The sequence below is a fragment of the Lissotriton helveticus genome, chromosome 11 (assembly GCF_964261635.1).
Source record: "Lissotriton helveticus chromosome 11, aLisHel1.1, whole genome shotgun sequence".
Lineage (NCBI taxonomy): Eukaryota > Metazoa > Chordata > Amphibia > Caudata > Salamandridae > Lissotriton > Lissotriton helveticus.
Window position 1 is genome coordinate 1,066,928,667 of NC_136072.1, and position 19,941 is coordinate 1,066,948,607.

Genomic DNA, 19,941 nt, shown 5'->3' on the forward strand with positions numbered 1-19,941 from the left:
GTTTTCCGCCGAGATTTCTCTCTAGCACCGCCCTTCAATTTATCTTTCTCTTCGCTAGGCAGAATGGAGCGAGTCTGTCGTATGAGTTGCTTATCTTTGTCCACCTCTTTTGAGGGAAATATTTCCTCATCTGAAGTACCTCCCTCAGGGTCACTCTGATCAGGAGATTTATACGGGGGTGGGGGTCGCTCTAATAAGATAGAATCATCATGAGGCTTATTAAGTATTGAATAAACGGGGTGTCTAATAGGGTACTGGCCATTTATCTGCAATCAACGTTCTCTCTCTACCTTTTCTAGTCCTTCCTGCATTTCTTTGTCTCTCAATTCAACACATTTCTAATATATCGTTTTCGCTCTTCTTTCTGTGCTACAGCTTCCGCTTTCTTCACTCTCTCTCACACTTCCTTATCCCACATACTCAAACTATCAAACATATCCAGTCTACTTTTCCTTTTGAACAACCACTGTTCCACATACTGCACCTTCTTAAAATCAAATTGTTACTGGCCACTGTAGGTCGGGTTCTTTCTTTGTGTTTTTGTTCCACAATGAACCATACATTATGGGACAAATACCATATTTTACATGCATATCTCCATTTCGCGTTCCCTCTGGAGGACCTGTTGACTTTGTTCCAAACCGTTTTTTGTACTTCAACAGCAGCACCACTTACAAAACTTGCTAAAAACAGGCATGCTTTACAAATATGCGTAAAATATTACTATCCAAAGTGAGTTTCAAAAGGAGAAATATCCCCACAATACCTGCCTTCAGTGTTTGCAAAGAATGAATTCCAAAAACAATCAAGAGTGCCGCATCAGCGACCTTACCAAACAGAAGTCTTCAACTCCCACCTGCCGATCTCTGGTTGACCTCATGGTCTCTGCAAATTCCACAAAGAAGCCCCAGTCAAGACCGGTCACCACCCAGAGGGTCAAGTCAAGAAAACCAGAAAGTTCATGTGACTCAACGGTGGGTGCAAAGAGAAGCGGCGAAAGGGGGCATTCCTTTTGTCCCCCTGCTGATGAGGAAGGCTGCTGATCTCACCCATTTCCTCTAACCGTGGCCGTAGGCATAATGTAGAGTAGTGCTACGCAACTGCGGAATTTGGGGCATATACCAAATTTGGCCAGTGTACACTCCAAAAATGGCCAATGTACAGTGTCAAAAGCTTTTTCTGCATCTTGCGATAGAAATATGTGAGGTGTGTCTTTGTCCTTTACCTTCATCAACCAGTTGTGGGCTCTATGAAGGTTTAATCTGGTGGCGCGTCCAGGCATAAAGCCAGACTGGTCTTCATGAACTAGGGATGTGATATGTTTGAGGAGATGGGCCGCTAAGATATTTGCTAGTATCTTTAGTTCAGTGTTTAATAGGGAGATAGGGCGTACGAGTCGCATCGATTGTGCGGTTTACCATCCTTATGTATTACACCTAGTGTTGCTGACCTAAAGTCAGGGGTAGGATACCTTCTTTATGTGCATCTTTGAAGAGCCTCAGCAGATGGGAGCTTTAGAGGTCTATGCAAGGTTATACAATTCAGCTGGTAGCCTTTTGGAGCTGGGGGTCTTCCCAGGTCGCAACTTTGCCACTGCCTCTTGTAGTTCTGTGAGGTTCAAAGCAGCCTCTAGCTATCGTGCCTCTTCTTCACCCCCAGCCCCAGGTCTGAACAGTCGCCAGGTAGTCCTCTATTTCAGTGTGTGACCTTAGGGATTGAGCTGTATAGAAATTCCGATAGCCATATCGCCAGGGAATTTGCTGATTACTATCAGTAGAGTGGATGGTGTCCTATCTATAATTTCCTGCACCCGTCTAGGCTGCTGTTCTTTCTTACTGATCCAGGCCGGTTGTTTCCCAGCTTTCTCTCCAACCTTATAAAGGTGGTGGAGCTTCACCAGTCTCACGGAAGTATATTTCTGTATCCGCCTGTATTCCTCTCAGGACCTTACCATTCCTCAATTCCCAGGCATTAAGACTCCACCCTACGTTGCAGCCAGGACCCCCGTGTTTCTATTCGTACTACGAGAAGTGAGTGGTCAGAATGACCCCTCGCCAAATAGGCAGCCTGTCCAATCTCATTTAGCTAATCCCCGGAAACGAAGACATAGTCTAATCTGGAGTAGACGTGTGTACCAGAGTAGTAGGAGAATTGCTTATCTTGTGGATGTTCATGTCACCACTTAGCGAGCAGTCTGAGGGTATTAGCAAATTGCGACATGGGAGTGGTGGCCAGTGAATCCCCATCTCTCCCCCCCCCCCTCCCTTCCGCAGAGCGGTCTAGTGATGGGTTTATTACATCATTAAAATCACCCCATATCATGTGAAGGGTATAAGGCATCTCAAGTAGGATGTCTACGATCTTACTCATAGTGGGCGACTGGAGTCTAGGCGCTGCATATATGCATGTCAGGGTCACATCTCTCCTACCCCATTGCCCGATCACTCCCACGTATCTACTCCAGGGGATCCTGCTAGAGACGTGTCGTCTGGAAGGGGAGGGATTTCTTAATCAATATGGCACTCCCCATGACCCAGTAGTGTATCCTGCATGTGCCAACACGGTAAAGGTTTCCTGGCCAAGAAATCTGCAGTTTACCCTGGAGATGTGTATCCTGAAACTCAATATGTCCGAGTGTAGCCTCTTGATAAATTCCACCACCAGCCCACTTTAAATGTTGTCACCCAGCCCATTGACGTTCTATATCAGCACCTCAAAGTCAGGAATCTGAACTAGAAGAGATGTGACCATGGGATGTGGTCCTACCCCACCCGTGTAGGTGGGATTAGCTTCTAGTACCTTTGTGTATCCTATGGGGACTCCATGTCTTAGTGACCCATGTGACTGGCAAACAATGAATATAAAAAACTTAACCATAACCAATCTCCCACCCAACAAACCCCCCCTCCCCACCCTTCACAATCCCCCCTCCGCATTAAGCTCCCTCCTCTGGAGAAGTGGCTATGCGCCAGAGAAGAACGAGAGGTCTGTCGTCCACCCCTGCAAAGTTGAACAGTGTTCAACCCCCAAAGACTTGAAACATTGGGTCTCTCTTCCACCCAAGCCCAGACGTCTTCGGGGGTTTAAAAGAATTGTGATTTCCCCAGGTAGGCGACCTTTAATTTTGCAGGAAAAGGAGCATGTATTGTATGCAAAGGGCCCTAAGTTTCGCTTTAACTGAATAAAATATTCGACGCTGTCTTTGGACCTCACAGCCGTAGTCCGGGAAACCCATGATCTTAGAGTTTTCATGTCTGACCTCTCCTTTGTGGCGTATGTCTCGCAAGATCATATCTCTGTCCAAGAAGTTAAGCTACTTTGTTAGAATCTGTCTGGGGGAGACTCCCGGGGGTGGTCATGCACTCGGTGCGTGGTGTGCTCTATCTATGATGAAGCAGGCGCAGAAGCGTTCTGACAGGATGATATCCTTGAGCCAGGTCGGGTATCTTCGGCAGATGTCGCCAGGCACAAATACTTTCAAGGCCATCTTGTCCGTTCGCCAATGGCCCGGTGAGGAGCAAGGGAGCCAACAGCTCATGGGAGCCAAACAACCAGGAGTCGGGTAGCAGGGGGCAGGACCTTCCAGTGCCCGTCGCCAGCCCCTGTTGTCGGGTGATGTAGTCGTGTGGAGTGGTGCTTGGGTACTGCCTGTGGTATCCTGTCAGTTCCCTGCTGACCTCCTGGCACCCTGTTCCTTCACTGACCGCTCTGCTCAAGTTGGCAGCACAGGGGAAGCGGATGAGGAAAAGTTCAAACGGCCCTCCATACACCCAGTCTATGGTCTGTGCTAGGGCCAGCCCAGAATCCCCTTCAGCCTTCAGGCCAAGACAGCCTGTCTTGACCACCTTGATGGCAATCAATCACTGGCATCTACAGTACTGTGGGCTCAGGCTGCAGCTGGTGGCCAGCATTCATGTTCTCTTTCCTGTGTGGTCGGGCCGCCCCCAACTCCAGGCCCCAATTGCAACATGATGGTCTGGCTTAGCGGCCAGGAGTGGCCCTCCCTTCCAGGCCCAATCCTGGTATCCGCTACCCGACTCCTCCGTTCAGTTCCCCCTTCATTCCACTGCACCCATGCCCCTACCCCAGGATGTTAGGGAGTGCAAGAAGGAGCAACAATTGTGGGCGGAGGGCTCCGGCATTCTCTCGTTTTGGTCTCAAGCCGCTCCCTTCGCTGCTCAAGGGGCACAGCGGGTCATCTCTTTACAGACTCAGGGTCACAGTCTGCCCCGGGCCGCCGTCAGCACCTCAGGCCACCAGCCCCAACTCTGGTGAGTGCAACGGGAAACCCATGTCAAGCATCAGGACTGGCGCAGCAAAGCTCAGGGCTTGACGACTACGTCGTCGCTCCACCCGTTGGGCCGCCACCCGGCCAGGCCTAGCCCCAGATGGGGCGCCATCTTGAACAGCGTCTGTCGGTTTGTTTCCGCTGTAGTGTTCTGTGCCTCCGCTGGTTCAGCAGCTTTAAGCGCACTCCGTTTTCTTCCGCACCACATCGCCAGCCCGGGGGACCCTCCAGGCAGCATCACTTCATTCTCAGGAAGGCAGGATTAGTAGCGGATTAAGTGCTCCAGCGGGAGGTCGCTGCAAACATGTATTTCATGGCCATTTTTCAGACCACGCCCCCGCATTGTGCCATTGGGAAACCTACTGAGAGTAGTTTTTTATTGTCATCAACAAAATGAATAACAATTGCAAAACCAAAACATGTACTTTGCTGTATATAAAACTAGAGAGGCAATTTGTTTACGAGTTCTCTCTTTTGTGATGATTGAATATGATATTATTGCAAAAGGAGTGCCTGTTTACTTCTAAGTCCACCTTTTTTGCTTGATTACTTTGTTCCATAGCGTCGTTCCAAATGATGAAGTCTCTAGTAAAACAATAATGTGTCTAGGAAACAATGTGTCTGATCCTTGAATTTGCCAACCCTCATTTACCAACACTGATTATAAAGGTATTGTCTTATTCTAATCCTTGAACCTTTATTCAGTATATGATCCAAAAAGTGAATACATTCATTTTGTATCTAGAAAGAAACACATGGAACCAATGGACTGAAAATCAGTGAGCAAGTTATTTATACTTTTCCTATCCCAGTCGCTGATGACTGGTCAGTGAGATGAGGTGTAATCTAGGTTCAAATAGACGGTGTGTGGCATTTGGGTAGTTGGGTTAGATGCTGCAATTTTCCCAATAGACAGGTGCCTGCAGTGGGGTGTCTGCAGGCTTGTTCGACACACTCCTATTGACTCAATCCTTCTTGATAGCTCAGCTTCTTTACTCCTACATCAGGATCCTCCATTGCATGAACATATTCACCATGCACCATCCTTACTAAAACACCACAATTTCTAGCCTTTATTAAAAATGAAATCAGTGGCAATGCAATCCAGGCGTAAATCTTGGGGGGCTTTGCCTAAATATTCATTGCACGTCTACATTTCACCAATGCTTTTTTACAAAGGGTTTTCAGGAGCAGTTAGTTGAAACCTACAATTTGGCTCTTTTGTAGCTAAATTATTGATTTACAGATGCCTCACATTCATAAAATTCTGAGTCAAAAGCCTGTGAATCTCTGACAGTTGGAGCTAGCAAACTCCGAGTAGCTCTAGACTTCATGTCAATAGTGGTACTATGGTGGTAATCTGTCAATTCAGTCAATTCAATGCTTACTGTTTGATGCTCTGTACTCTGTCCTGGTTTCTGTTCAGTGAGATGAGTTTCCAACAGTGACCAATCCTCCACTGTTGTAGCAATTTACAGGGTTTGTAGTATCTTTGGAGGCCACACTGGTTGCCTGTACAGGATGGTCTCGATAATACGGGTTTACTTAATTATTAGACACGTGTTGCTGCTTTTTTTCCTAGGCAACAGTGGTAATATCAGATCTGTGTACCTTTTGTTGTAACAGCTGACACAAAGCTTTTGATAAGGCAGGGAATAAGCTAAAATTCTTTCCCACCTCCTCTGTCATGAGGTCTCAGACCTTTAGCAGCCAGCTGGTTACAGCAGAGGGTAGTGGGGGCTGTAGCACCCTCTCTCAAACTTTGCCAGGTAAGCTGCAAATCCTATAATAGACCATTAGTTAAGACCCTCACTGTCAAGTCTTACCTAATGATATTGTGGGCTCTCTCAATGACCTTGTTTGAATTAAATCTAAAGAGATGTGTGAACTGGAGACTTGCTTCCAACTTAGCTAGTGCTTCCACCAATACTGCAAGGGTAAAATCCAGCTCTTGATCTGAGTGAAAGGTTCAAATTATTACCCTTTGCTCCTGAGTGCAGCAAGTGTTTTGCAACAGTGCATGCCATCACATGGACCTATTGCCATAGCCACATAGATTGTGTGCAGAAATCTGCCACCACTAATAAATATATGTACAGATCTATTATCTGAACTGGTCCAACATGAACAAGGAAGGCGACCATGAATGGTTGAGTTACTTTTTCTAGAGGAGCTTACTGTGTCCTTAATATATTGTCATGCTTATATTGTTGGCAATTCTCACATTGCAATACATAATGCTTAGCTTGTTAGGGCATTAAAACAGAATTTGCATTGTACCTAAACCTCTGCATGTGCTCAGCCTGGTACCTCGTGGGTTGCTTTAATTTAATTATGGTGGTCTGACCTGTTAAGTATATTTTGATTGTCATTTTGTTCGATTAGTGACTTTAAGTAGATCATCTTGTCCCAAGAATTAGTTGTACTTTCCTGGGATACCAAAGCGCTTCCTTGGTGTCTCCTGCTGAAAGTATTCCTGTATCAATCTTAGTTTACAGTTGCTCCTTTTTGTCTCAACAATTGGACTGCAGATTTCACACCCTGATCTGTGTCAGAATTGCCTTTAGAGTAGATTCATTCACTCTGAGCCAGCATGTGCTGAACATCCACCAATAAAACATGCTTTTTCAAGCCAAAAGGCATCTGAAGCAGGCTAAGAGGAGAGCTACCTGTAGGGGATGGCAACACTTATCACATAATTTTTGCAAAACGTCCAGGGAGTCAAAGCTATATTAGCTTGTTATCAGATGGCCATAAACTCAAGTCTATTTCTGTTGGAAAAAATGTGTCCTCCAAACGCTGGATTTTCCAAATAATCTTCATTTTCAAACCAGTTTTCCAATTTTGGACAGACCCAGCCAACACGTTTCATCCCAATGAAGGGACTTCTCCCCCCCTCTCCATGTCATTGATGTGTTGAGTTGCTGTATTTACGATAATTGCTGTGCTGCCACTGCTCTTTCAGCTTCATAACTACACATTTGAAATATTTTGCACAGATCTACACTGATGTGTAGCTTCATGAGGAATCCGAAAACCCCAGGAAAAGCTCATGATGAAGTTATTTAAGTCCACCTCTGAGGGAAAGGTCGAAGTGGCAAACACTATCTCATACTACAGAGTTGAACATCTAATCATAATTGAGTGGAATTATGGACACAAGCAGACCATGCATTTGCAGCTGAGAGGTGAAACGTGGTGGACAACCAAGCGCTACACCTACTTTATAGGGTCCAGCCGAGGTCCACCCTCCCTCCCTCTACGCAGAGTGTCTTTACCATTTCACAGATTGAGTTTGGAGGAACAAGTTAATTGTGGAAACTCCTTTGTGGCAGGAGAGTAGTTTGGATCAGGGGTTGACTTTGGTGGGCTTTTAAGTGTGGGACATCATTAGAATTTCCAAACTTGTGGCTATGATATCAGGAATGGGGTTAATATCATTCGAAGGTATTCAGGAGGAAAGAAGTTTTGTATGAGCCAGTTCCTCCAATTGTCTCACATTACTACATGTAATAATTGACACTAAATCAAATATCTATAAACTTACATTGCTAAGGATTAGTTCACCTGTTGCTAACCACTATAATTCTGGGAACTGGTGGAAAGAATCAATACTGTATGACATTGGAGATCCCGGAATACTGTGCTAGGGGTTTCCCAAATAAACCTCTAAAAAAATGGGGTGCCAAATTTGAGGAATCACACTTGACCTGCCGTCTAGATCACAGAAAATATGTTGTTTCTTTTTGAATGGATGTTATAAAATAGAAGAAATGTAGGTCAGTTTTTCTTAAGTTTGGTCTCCTGCTTATAGTTATGCATACAATATTGTATATTTGAAATGCTCTACAGGCTATTATAGTACTGTGCAATTTGTTAAATGGCAGTAAAATGTTTTATAAAAATAACTTTTCTCATGATGGCACTGTAGTTGTGTTTGGTTTTGTGTAAATAATTATCATATTAAATTGTTTTCTCACATAGTTAAATCCCCATGTGAGCGCTTTCCAAAGGAAATTTGTGAATGAAGTGAAGAAGTGTGAAGAAATGGAAAGAATACTAGGTAGGTTTATTCTAAAAATGTTACCTTTGGTTGTGTAGCTTCACTCGTCATCAAATTGTTATCTATCACATTTCCCAATGAAAATTCGTAGGCTACCACTTAGATGGGAAGCACTGTTTGACTTTGGTAGCCCGCACCCCTTGGTGGTGTGCTCTTTTTTTAATTTGAGTTGATGGAATACCCCTCCAAACCCATGCCTTTCATTTTAATTTGGTGTACGGGGAGGGATACCTCTCTAAAGCTTCCACTTATCCCCTACATTTTCTCCAAGCCTTCATTCGCTGCAGTGCAGTTGGGTGCATAGCCGTGATTGTGGAGTACACATCTTTAAGGTTGCATACCTGCCCTCTACCTCAGTCTTCCTGGTATAAAATCTGAGGTTTTCTTTTAACTTTAGCCCTTCCACCCAAATTAATGAAGTGACTTGCTCTTTTGTCATTTCTTTGAAGGTATTGTAGAAATGTTTTCTGTTCCTATCAAGAAATAATCAGGTACTTCAATTGGTGCTTTTACATCCTCACACTACTCTGTGGCCGTGTCCTTTTCCTGGACATGTTTGCTTAGCTAATGTTAAGACTCAAGTGGACTCAAAAGTGATAAATTACTATAATCAAAAATGTTTTAGAAATCCACACATTGCAATGCTTAATGATATTTATTGTCATATTAATTTTAACAAAGCATATTTAAAATATTCGTTAAACATGTCTTTCAGTCTTTTTACAACAGTTTTAGGCCACAAAGTACAGCCGTAAAACCAACCACTATGTGGCTCATCCCTCTAGCTAAAGAGCTTACAGCTGTAGCTCAGAGTGCTTTAAAAAACAAACCTATAGTAAAATCTCCTGGGGTAGTGGATTTAATAACCCAGGAAACTTACTGTGCTTTTTCTTTTAATGTTGCTGGGAGTCTGCTGTGCTCCTAACAGTCCTACACAACATTAAAAATGAGCATTGACTAAGCCAATAGGTTTCGCCAACGCGAGCGCTATTGTTTTTTTTTTGCTAATGTCTTTTAGCCATTTTTTTATAGCAGTGTGGCGTAGAGTATAGTGGAGTGGCATGCATAGAGTGGTGTGGAGTGACGTTGAGTGCAGAGGTGTAGATTGGAGTGGAGTAGACCGGCTTGGAGTGGTGTAAAAGGGAGAGGCATGGAGTGACCTGGACTGGCGTAGAGTTCAGTGGTGTAGAGTGCAGAGGCTTGGAGTGGCATTGAGTAGCTGTGAGTAGAGTGACTTGGGGTGGAATGGGGTAGACTAGAGTGGTGTGGAGTGGCATAGAGTTGAGTGGCGTAGGGTGGCGTAGAGTGGTTTGGCATGGGGTAGAGTGTCAGTGAGTGAAGTGTGGTACAGTGCAGTGACGCAAAGTGCGAGTGCAGTGGCACATCGTAGAGTGTAGTGGCATAGAATGCCGGGTAGGGGGTGGGAGGGATAATAAGCAACATTGAAGGTGGTTGTGTGGGAGGTAGTAGAAGCTACGTGGACAGGGATTTGGAAGATAGACTGAAAACACAATCACTTGTGGAGTGCTTGAACACTAAGACACTAAGAAAAAAGTAGCTTCAAAAACAGGAGCAGTGGATGGATAAGTACTTGGTCCATGCACCAGGGGAGGGCCAAACACAAGAAGAGGACTTGACGCTTGCATGCCGTGACAAACAGAAGCAAAGCAAATGAGAGCAAATCTGAAGTTTCAAACGGTAAGCTGTGGGCGGGCGGTAAGCCCACTGATTGTATACAACATGTCTCACAGATACCGCTCATGTGCTGTCTGGGCAAAACCTAAAAATAGTTGATAGTGCCACCAAGAAGAAACAATATCATTTAAAAAAGCCCTAGGGCATTAGGAGATGCTTCTTGCTTGGAGCAGTGAATATTAAATGAGCTGCTCCTGCTGCTGATTTATTTATTTATTTTTGTAGATTGTAGAGTGGGTGCCCTGGTACCCACCCTAGGCACCCATAACATGTCAAAATGGGCGTGGGGGGGACGGGAAAGCTCCAACACCACTGCTGCCGTTCAGGCAGGAGGCTGAATTTATTTTGTCTTTTTTTTAAATGTTATTAATAAAGTAGGTGCCCCGGCACCTACACATATCTAAATGTCAGGGACTGCGGGGGAAGCCCCAATGTGCTCACAGACCTGCTGGGTCTCCTGCCACTTCGGGAGTGTGCAGGCAGGGAAAAAGGTTTGCAGCATTCATCGGGGCTGGGGGATTGGGTAGCCAGGGCCAGGGGGGAGGGGAGGTGACATCTCAATTGACATCAGTGATGACCTCATCCATTTAGTGTAAATATTTTGTAAGAGTGTGATTGTTAAACATCTATACCAAGGTACTACAAAAGTTAAGGTAGTATACTAGATGTACTACTAATGAGTGATACTACTTCTAATATATATAATGGGAATGGCTGTGTGATTGTATGTATCCTTGTGCATATGGGTGTGTGAGTGGCTGTGTGGGTGAGTAAGATGCTATGTGAGTGGCTGTATTGGTGAGTGGGTAGGTGTGTCAGAGGCTGTTTGGGTGGGTGAATGGAGGTGCGAGTGGCTCGATGGGTGGGTAAGTGGGTGTGTAGTGACTATGGGTGAGTGAGTGGGTGTCTGGATGGCTGTATGGGTGAGTGAGTGGCTGTGTGAATGGGTGTTTAGTTAAGTGAGTTGGTGTGTGAGTGACTGGGTGAGTACGTGGATGTGTGAGTGCATGAGTGGGTATGTAAGTGGGTGTGTTTGAATGTGAGGGCTTGTATGGGTGAGTGAGTGGCTATGTGAGTGGGTGTTTGGTTAAGTGAGTTGGTGTGTGTGTGTGTGTGTGTGTGAATGACTGGTTGAGTACGTGGATGTGAGTGAATGAGTGGGTATGTAAGTGGTTGTGTTAGAGTCTGAGAGCTTGTATGGGTGAGAGTGGCTGTGAGGAGAGGCTGAGTGAGTGGGTGTCTGAGTGACTTTGTAGGTAAATAAGTGTAGTGTGTGAGTAGCTGTATGGGTGAGTGTGTGGTTATGTGACTGGCTGTATGAGTGGGTGGCTGGTTGTTTAAGTGGCTGCATTGGTTAGTGAATGGTTGTGTTACTGGCTATACGAGTGAGTGTGTGAGTAGCTTTATGGAGGATTGAGTAGGTGTGAGAGTATTGGTATGGGTCTGTGAATGTGTATGTGAGTGGTTGTGCGGAAGTGTGGGTGGGCGTTAGAGAGGTATGGGGGTTTGAGTAGGTATGTGAGTGGTTCTGTGAATGATGTAATTTGAGATGTTTTTTTCAGTGCATTTCTAAAGTTGTTCAAAGTCTTTTTCCTAGCTATAACGTCCCTGTAACCTTTGGTTTTTCAAGTTAATTGCTATATTTTTGTTTTTTAACTAGTAGTCCCGTTTTTCAATACATTGGGAGATTTATACAATAACGGGAAATTTAAAACGATAAGAGAATTATCCTATGTACAGAACCAGACACTGCTTTTTCGCTTTAGCCACTACAGATTACAAGAGGCAATAAAACAATTATACCCCACATATCCTAATGAACCGCCACAACTCGAGTCACTACAATTAATATTGACCTCTCCAAACACTGCACACTTAGTATCCCGTCTGTATACAACAGCGCAAACGGAAATAAATGGTGATACACACAAGGCCATGGAAAGATGGAACTCAATGTTAGAAGATCCTTTGTCGGAATTGGATTGGCAAACGGCTTGTACTTTACCTAAGATGTTGACACCAAACGGTAATTTGAGAATTGTGCATTGCAAATATTTGCATCAAGCATATCACACGCCGGCAAAGCTATACAAACATGGGCTCAGATCAGAAGTGCGATGTAAGCGATGCAGGAACGACCAAGCTGATTTCTTACATTTAACATGGTACGGTGCGAAGATACGATCATATTGGGAGCAGGTTATCACACTACTGGCGGAAATGGTGGGTGTGACCCTAGAGTGCAGTATTAAGGTGTCCCTATTAGGGCTTCTAAAAGATATCCGAGCTATGAAGCGTATATTTTGTGCAGTCACACTGCTGCTCGCCAAACGGCGGATATCAATGTGTTGGGATAGTAAACTGACACCGAAAGTTAAACAATGGATAAGTGATATGTCCCACTGCCAGGACACACTGCGCACATATGAGAAGGAGCTTCCTGCATGCTGTAGGCCGACAGACTATTGGCAATATTTAATGCATTATTTGAGTGCTCATCCAAATGACACATGAAGTGGATTGTTCTGTCCAGGGACTTCATTATTGTAATTGGTAACTGTGTGCAACGTTTCTGTGCCTTTATGATTCACGCAACTTGGTAGAAGAATGCTGTAATGTACTGGACCGAGTTGTTTTATTGTATCTGAGATGGGGTTTTTTTGGTTTTTCCTTTGCTTCTACAAACTCAATAAAAAAGAAATAGGAGGTAACATGAGGACCTTTAGGCCCCCAAGAACCCTCCGCTTTCAAAAGGACTTCATCCTCCAACCAGCAGTGCGCCAGGAGGCACGTTTGCAGAGTGTTGGAGAAAGGGGGCGCGTGGCCTCCAAACAGCTCTCAGTAGTTTCCCTGCGTGGGACTTACTGCAGGTAACAGGAGGGCTTGTTTTTTCCCAAGAACCATCTGGAGCCAAAGAGACTTCCACCCCCAACCAACAGTGCACCAGGAGGTGCCTTTGTAGAGTGTTGGTAAAAGGGGGCAGGGCCTTCGGTGACTTGCTGGTCCCTTTTTATCATTACTAGGGGAGGAGGGGAGCATGCCCTCCCCTTCCCTGGGCCCCTTTCGGGCCCGAGACCCCATCCCCTAGGGCCAGGACTTTTGTGAATGGATGGAGGAGGGGGCACGGCCCCCCTTCTCTGGGCCAATTTCAGCCCTGGAGACCCCCATCCTCCAGGCCCGGCCTTTTTTTTTATAATTAATTTTTTTATTAAAGAGGAGGACCGTGCGCCCCCCACCTGGGCCATCAGCCCGGGCACCCCATCCACTGCTGAAATGGGTATTTTGCCCCAGCCCGCTCACCAAGTCCGCAATTTAGGATTCATCTTTGACGATAAGCTATCAATGCATCAACAAGCCGTGAAAGTGGCTGCAACCTGTTTCACCATTCTTAAATGGCTCAAAAAAATCATTTGGATGCTGCCTCGTTCCACCCGGAGAACCGTAGTCCAGGCCTCTTGACTGGACTACAGTAACATTCTTTACCTAGGGTCTAACAAGGATGTGGTCCGTAAGATACAAGTGGTGCAGATTTCAGCTGCCAGGTTGCTTTGCCAAGTTCCCAGAGCAGCCTCCATTTCCGGTCCTCTGCGCGATCTTCATTGGCTGAGGTTAGAGAGCCGGATTAAATTCAAAGCCTTGAGCTACATGTTTATGATCAAATCTGGCTCGGCCCCTCAATACCTGAAAGCATAAGCCTGCTCTTACCTGCTCTCCCGTTCTCTTCTCTCCACCACTCAAGCTAAATTTTCAGTCCCTAGGATCAGACTGTCACGGATGGGTTGTCGTTCCTTCGCTTGGTTGGTCCTTCTCTGTGGACCTCCCTTCCCATGTCACTCCGTAGCAAAACAATGTATGAAAACTTTCGAACAAAATTTAAAAACCTTCCTGTTTAGGGTGCGCTAGGTGGCACACTTGTGTATGGAAGCCTTTTCGTAAGGCTCTCACATCCTGGCGACATTGATCCTTTAATTGATCCTCTTATCAGTGACTTCCGGCTGAAACTGCTCCCACCTGTTGAGGGGGCTGCACGGCAACTCCGGTATAATTTTTGGGCCGTTTGCTCGTAGCCCGAGGCTGGTGGAGGCTCCTCCGTTTCCAGCGACCCAGACTGCTGGAAGGCACGGCCGGACGGCTTGCTGGACGACGCGAGACCGAGGCTCTGGGGGTGTCGGCTGGGCCCTAAATGGCGCGAAAGTCACGGAGCGGCGGCAGCGGAAGACGACTTCTGTGATCCTTTCCCTACAGCGGCGATTCGAGTCTTGCAGCGGTGCAGCCCTGCCCTATTGTCCACTAAGGTACTCATAGCGTTTTATTTGCCCCTTGGACACTCTGTTCACGCCGAGCGCAGTCATCGCCCTGCTGAAGCCCATCGGGGGTGGCGGCCATTTCGGGAGCGGACTTTCCACTGCCTGCGGAGCCTCCAGGGGACCCTAATTAACCTGCCCTCAGAGCGTAGAGGAAATCGCCGAGCGCGCTAGACTGAGCGATTATGCTGTGAGCATTTGGGGGCTGCTGAGGAACTTGCTGCCGGCTGGGGAGCCCGCAATTTCGGTAGTCGATTCTCTTCCTGTCCTCGCCTGCGAGGTACGAGGAGCGGGAAGCGCTGGGAGGAGTCCGTGACTACGGCCATTGCTGGGGACATAATACACCTCTGCTGCTGCTGCACGGGGTGCTCCCATCTCCCCTACCAACTACTGGCGCTGGTCGTGCCCTGAGGTGAGATCATACAACGGCGGGTATAGAGACTACATATACTGGTTGTACCGAACACTTGGGGGCTGCAGTGTCTCGCCACCCTTGGAGGCATGAACTAGGCAATTACAACAAGGGAGTGCTCTGGCGAAGTACCGCGCTGTAGTCCTTCTTGTCTGCATCCTACGCCCCGCAGGCCCCACACCTCCATATATACAACCCAAATGGGTAGACTGCTTCATACTACCGACTGCTCAGCACACCTGAATACCGAGCAATAGCCCTGGGGAAGCTGCAGCCTCATTGTCCTGCTCGCAGTTGGCGCACGGTGAGACGGTTGCGTCGTGGAACCACTGGAGTGTTCCCAGGTCTGAATCAGAGGGGCGATCTGTGACCGGGGGAGACGACAGACACCTGCCTTCACCACGCTATTGCACCCCACGCTGGTGCCGATCCCTGCTGGCGCTTGTCGGGGCGGTGGAGACACTGTGTCGATTCTGACCAACGAGCTTGCAAATAAGCGGTGAACCTGCTGCCCGATACATCGCGCTCTGTGTTGCTTGGAAGTGCTCGTTGGCGAGGATGGGCCGGCCTGATGCGCGACAGCCGAAGCTTACGTTTGATACTACGAAGAAGACAACTCGCACCAGTCCGGAACAACAGAAGCAGATAGAGACTAGTAGTCCTACCGATAGCCAGGCGACCACCTCCACGGATGTCCAGGAAATCCTTCGTGAGATGCGCCAGGGATTCGCGACCATTGCGGACAAAGTGGACAGAATGTCGTCCCGGATGGATGCTGTAGTTCACAAGCTGGTTGTTCATGAGGGGAGATTGAAGGAGGTGGAACAGCGGGTTTCGGATGTTGAGGATACCTCAGGACAACATACGACACGACTCACACGGATGGATGACCTACTGCGCACAATAGCGGCAAAGAACGAAGATTTGGAGGCGAGAAGCCGACGTAATAACATACGCGTAGTGGGAATTCCGGAATCCACCAACGTGGGTAAAATGGAGGACTATGTGGAAAAACTCCTGTTGGCTGCAGTAGGCTCGGAAGCATTCTCCCCCCAGTTTATAGTGGAGAGGGCGCATAGATCCCTGGGACCGGCACCCAAGCCGGGCATGAAACCGAGACCTATCATAGCCCGCCTGCTGAACTATAGGGACAGAGACACTGCGCTGCGGGCGGCTCGAACCTCCAACTCGCTCAACTATGATGGTAACAACTTTACAATATATCCTGATTTTACGCCCATGGTCCAGGATGAGCGGCGCAAGTTCTTGGATGTTAAAGCAAAGCTTCGTGCTCTTCAAGTGGACTACGCATTGCTCTATCCGGCTAGACTACGGATCACTTATCAGGGGCGCCAAAAGTTCTTTACGAAACCGCAGCAAGTTGAGGATTTTATCAAACATTTTAAACGTACGGCGCTCCAGAATAGAGATGGGATGGCTGAGCCTGATCGCAGGAACGACCAGATGGAGGACGAGGAACAGTGAACTCATGGTTCTTGCACTTTAGATATCAATCTGGTTCCTGTATGTGAGTACCGAGATGTGGACTGATTTATGGCGATGGCTATGATCATTGACCTCTATTTCTCTTTAACTTTAAGGAGGGTGGGGGATATGGCCCGAGACAAGCTGATCTCGATCCTCGTCGCTAGGTACCCCCCTCTCTCCCTCTGGCTGGGTGAGTTCCGCCTTTGGGAACTGGAGGAGAAGAGGGGGTGCTGTGTTGCCACCTGGAATACTACCTAGCGGGTATTACCCATGCGGTTACTGTTGTTGTAGGGTATGTTATCACCCTCGGTTGTTGAGGGAATCGGGGTGGGGGAGGGTGGATGACGACACTGGCGAGTTGGGGATGCCTCTGTGGGAGGTGGGTGGGGAATGGGGGAAAGCATGGGAGTTAAGTGAATTGGTTGAGTGTAAAATACACAAGCGAACTGACACAGCGGTACAATGGAGGGTTGAGAGAGGGACTGATGATTGTGATACACTGCAGATGTGGGTGATGCATTGTACATTCCTAACGCAGGCTAAAACAGATCACTACGGGTGCAGGGATTGTTAACCAATGTAATTTCATATCATGGAATGTGCGTGGACTGAAGGATGCACGAAAACGTAGACAACTCTTGGCGTATTGGGATAGACATAATGTGCAGGTGGTTATGCTACAAGAAACCCACAACCCCCCGTTAGCTGATTCCACATGCGCGAGATGGGCAGGAGTGAGGGTTTTCTCAAACTACTCCTCGTACGCCAGGGGTACTGCTATTCTTATACACCGGGCCCTCCCGTTCACACTGCAGGGTCAGCTTACTGATAAGGAGGGAAGATATGTGATTGTGTGGGGAAGGTTGGGTGGGGAAACGATTACCATTGCCAATTGTTATGCCCCCAATGTCGATGATCCTCATTTTTTCACGCTGCTCAGGGGAGGTATAATGGATGTGGGTTCCAGGTACCTGATATGGCGTGGAGACTTTAATGTTGCCCTGCACCCGAGGTTGGACAGAGCAGACGGTTGCCCAACATACCATACCAAGGCGAGAGATTCCCTTCGGGGGATAGTTGAAGAGGGGGGATTGATCGATAGTTGGAGACGCCTACATCCTGATCTGCTAGATGGCACACACTTCACATCATACACTGGAACATGGGCCAGAATCGATTATATCTTTGTATCCATGAATCTAGCACCACATGTCTTGCATTCTCAACATTTGCCCAGAACGCATTCTGACCATTGCCCTGTTCTAATGATTCTAGATATGCCCAGATTTAATGAACCACGCCCGCCTTGGCGTTTGCACCCTAGCATTCTGGTAGATATTGTCTTCCGTGAAGAACTTAGGACCGACATAGAAGAGTTTTTTCCCCGGAACAAGGATACTGTGGATAATGTAGAAACAGTCTGGGAGGCTTTCAAGGTTACGGTGAGGGGATGGTGCATTGCTAAGAGCTCTGGGGTGCTGAGAGACATACAGCGCGCACTCAACAAGTTGGAGGAAGACCTAAGGGCACTAGAGAACTGCATGGTACAGGGGGCTGCTGGGGAAGTGCAGCGTGAGTTCAGGGCTAAGTTGTCAGAGTATGAGGCGGAGGCGCAAAGGGAGGTGCGATTCAAGGGGAAGTACTGGCGGGCCCGCGCTTACAATGAGGGAGGGAGACCGGGCAGAGCGCTTTCCATGGCAGTGCTGGTGGCACGAGGCTCGAATACTATCTTGGAACTGACCACAGCGGATGGGAAGGTACACAGGGATTCTGTTGGGATTCTGAACACGCTCCAAACACACTATGAACAACTTTATACGTCACGGGCGGCTGGGGACTTTGACCTGGATGGTTATCTGGGGGATATCGCGCTCTGCTGGATAAGCGACGCCCACAGACAATTTCTGGGGGCGCCACTTGAGTTGGACGAGGTGCGGGATGCCATTATGTCCTTGGGCAACGGGAAGGCACCGGGTCATGATGGTCTTCCCGCAGAATTTTATAAATGTTATATAGATGTCATGGCACCAGTTTTGCGGGAGGTGTTTGAAGATGCCTTAGAGGTGGGTGTGCTTCCGAGATCCATGCGAGAGGTCATCATCACGTCTTTACTTAAGCCCGGAAAAAATGCTGCACACTGTGACTCGTATCGCCCACTGTCGCTATTGAACTGCGATGCCAAAATCCTGGCTAAGGTGCTCGCAACGAGACTCTCATTGCTCATGACCACACTCATCTTGCCTGATCAGTCCGGATTTGTCCCTACGAGATCAACCTCACACAACCTCCGTACTGTTTTCTCCCTGATTCAAACGGTTCACCCTGAGATCCCCCTTGCCGCAGTTTTTTTAGATGCATCGAAAGCTTTCGATTCTGTGGAGTGGGGGTTCCTATTCACGGTCTTGCAGAAGATGGGGTTTCCCCTGATATTTGTAAATTGGGTGCGTTTGTTATACACGGCTCCAACGGCGAGAGTGCTTGCGAATGGCCGACTCACTGACGCTTTTGCAATAACAAGGGGTACCCGTCAGGGGTGTCCCCTCTCCCCTTTATTATTTGCTGTGGCGATAGAGCCACTGGCCTGTCGAATCCGACAGCTTCATAAAGCCAGTGCATTTAAGTTCGAGGCATGTGGGCTGCTAAATTCATATCTAGTGCATAGATCGCCGCCTAGTGTTGGGTCCGGATGATTGCACATTGTTGTCCTGGAAGAGTCTTCGAAGTATCACGAGATAGGTGGTTCCTCCCCTGGACTACAGTGCGCATGGGCATCGACTCCATCCCTAGATTGTTTTTTTCCGCCATTGGGTTCGGATGTGATTTTGACGTTTCCGTGTCGGAATCGTAAAAGTCTCTTCTTAAGGCCAAATGGCCTTCGTTACCTGCGTCGGTATTGTTTGTGTGCGGTCTCGAGCATCATCCGGCTCTTTGAGTCGGGATTCTGCGGAGTCAAGTGACTCTTCCAACATCGAGGCCCTCTCGTCGCAGCAAGACCCCGACGAACTTCTCATGGAGCGGAGTCCGTTCAAGTTCTGCCCCGTCTGTGGATCCAAATATCCACATATCGACGTGCATCCAGTCTGTAATAAATGCCTCTCGCCGGACCACAACGAGGACAACTGCATGGCCTGCTCTAAGTTCAGGTCCAAGAAAACGCTCAAGCTTCGGCGCGCAGTGCGCCTTGAGGCCCAGCGAGCGGCTCCGGCACCCGACGACATATTCGACGACCCCGCAGAAGAAGGCCAAAGCCATCATCTTCAGATTTCACCCCCGTCGACGGAGGTCCAGGCCGATCCCGAAGAACACGTCGAAGGACAGGGCCAAGACCTTGAATACGTCGAGGAGGTAGGGGACGACGAAGAAGTTTATGGGGCCGCGGAAGATAGCTCAGAGGAAGAGCTATGCCCCGAAAGTTACATGACTCAGGCTCAGGTCACGGGATCGCCACTCGGCCTTACCCACGACCCTGCACCGCTATCCCCGGCCCCGCCTTCTGGCCCGGCCACGGACACTCCAGCGGAGCCGCCATTGCGCGTATCGAAACCGAAACCTTCGGAATCGACTACACCAAAGATGGCCGACGTCCCAACGAAACCGAAACCTTCGGAATCGACAACACCTAAAATGGCCGACGTCCCAACAAAAATTTCAAAGCCTGCTCCCTCATCGACTCTGTCGCCCTCCGGCCCTC

At 47.8% G+C, this 19,941-nt stretch overlaps 1 protein-coding gene across 1 annotated transcript in view; it reads left to right on the forward strand.

Moving 5' to 3' along the window:
• The window catches only part of ATP6V0A2 (ATPase H+ transporting V0 subunit a2), a 420,906-nt gene that overhangs the window by 40,100 nt on the left and 360,865 nt on the right, over positions 1-19,941 (forward strand). The window contains exon 2 of the mRNA XM_078667621.1: positions 8,273-8,351. Coding sequence (XP_078523747.1) covers positions 8,273-8,351 — 79 coding nt within the window. The remainder of the gene's footprint in view (positions 1-8,272; positions 8,352-19,941) is intronic.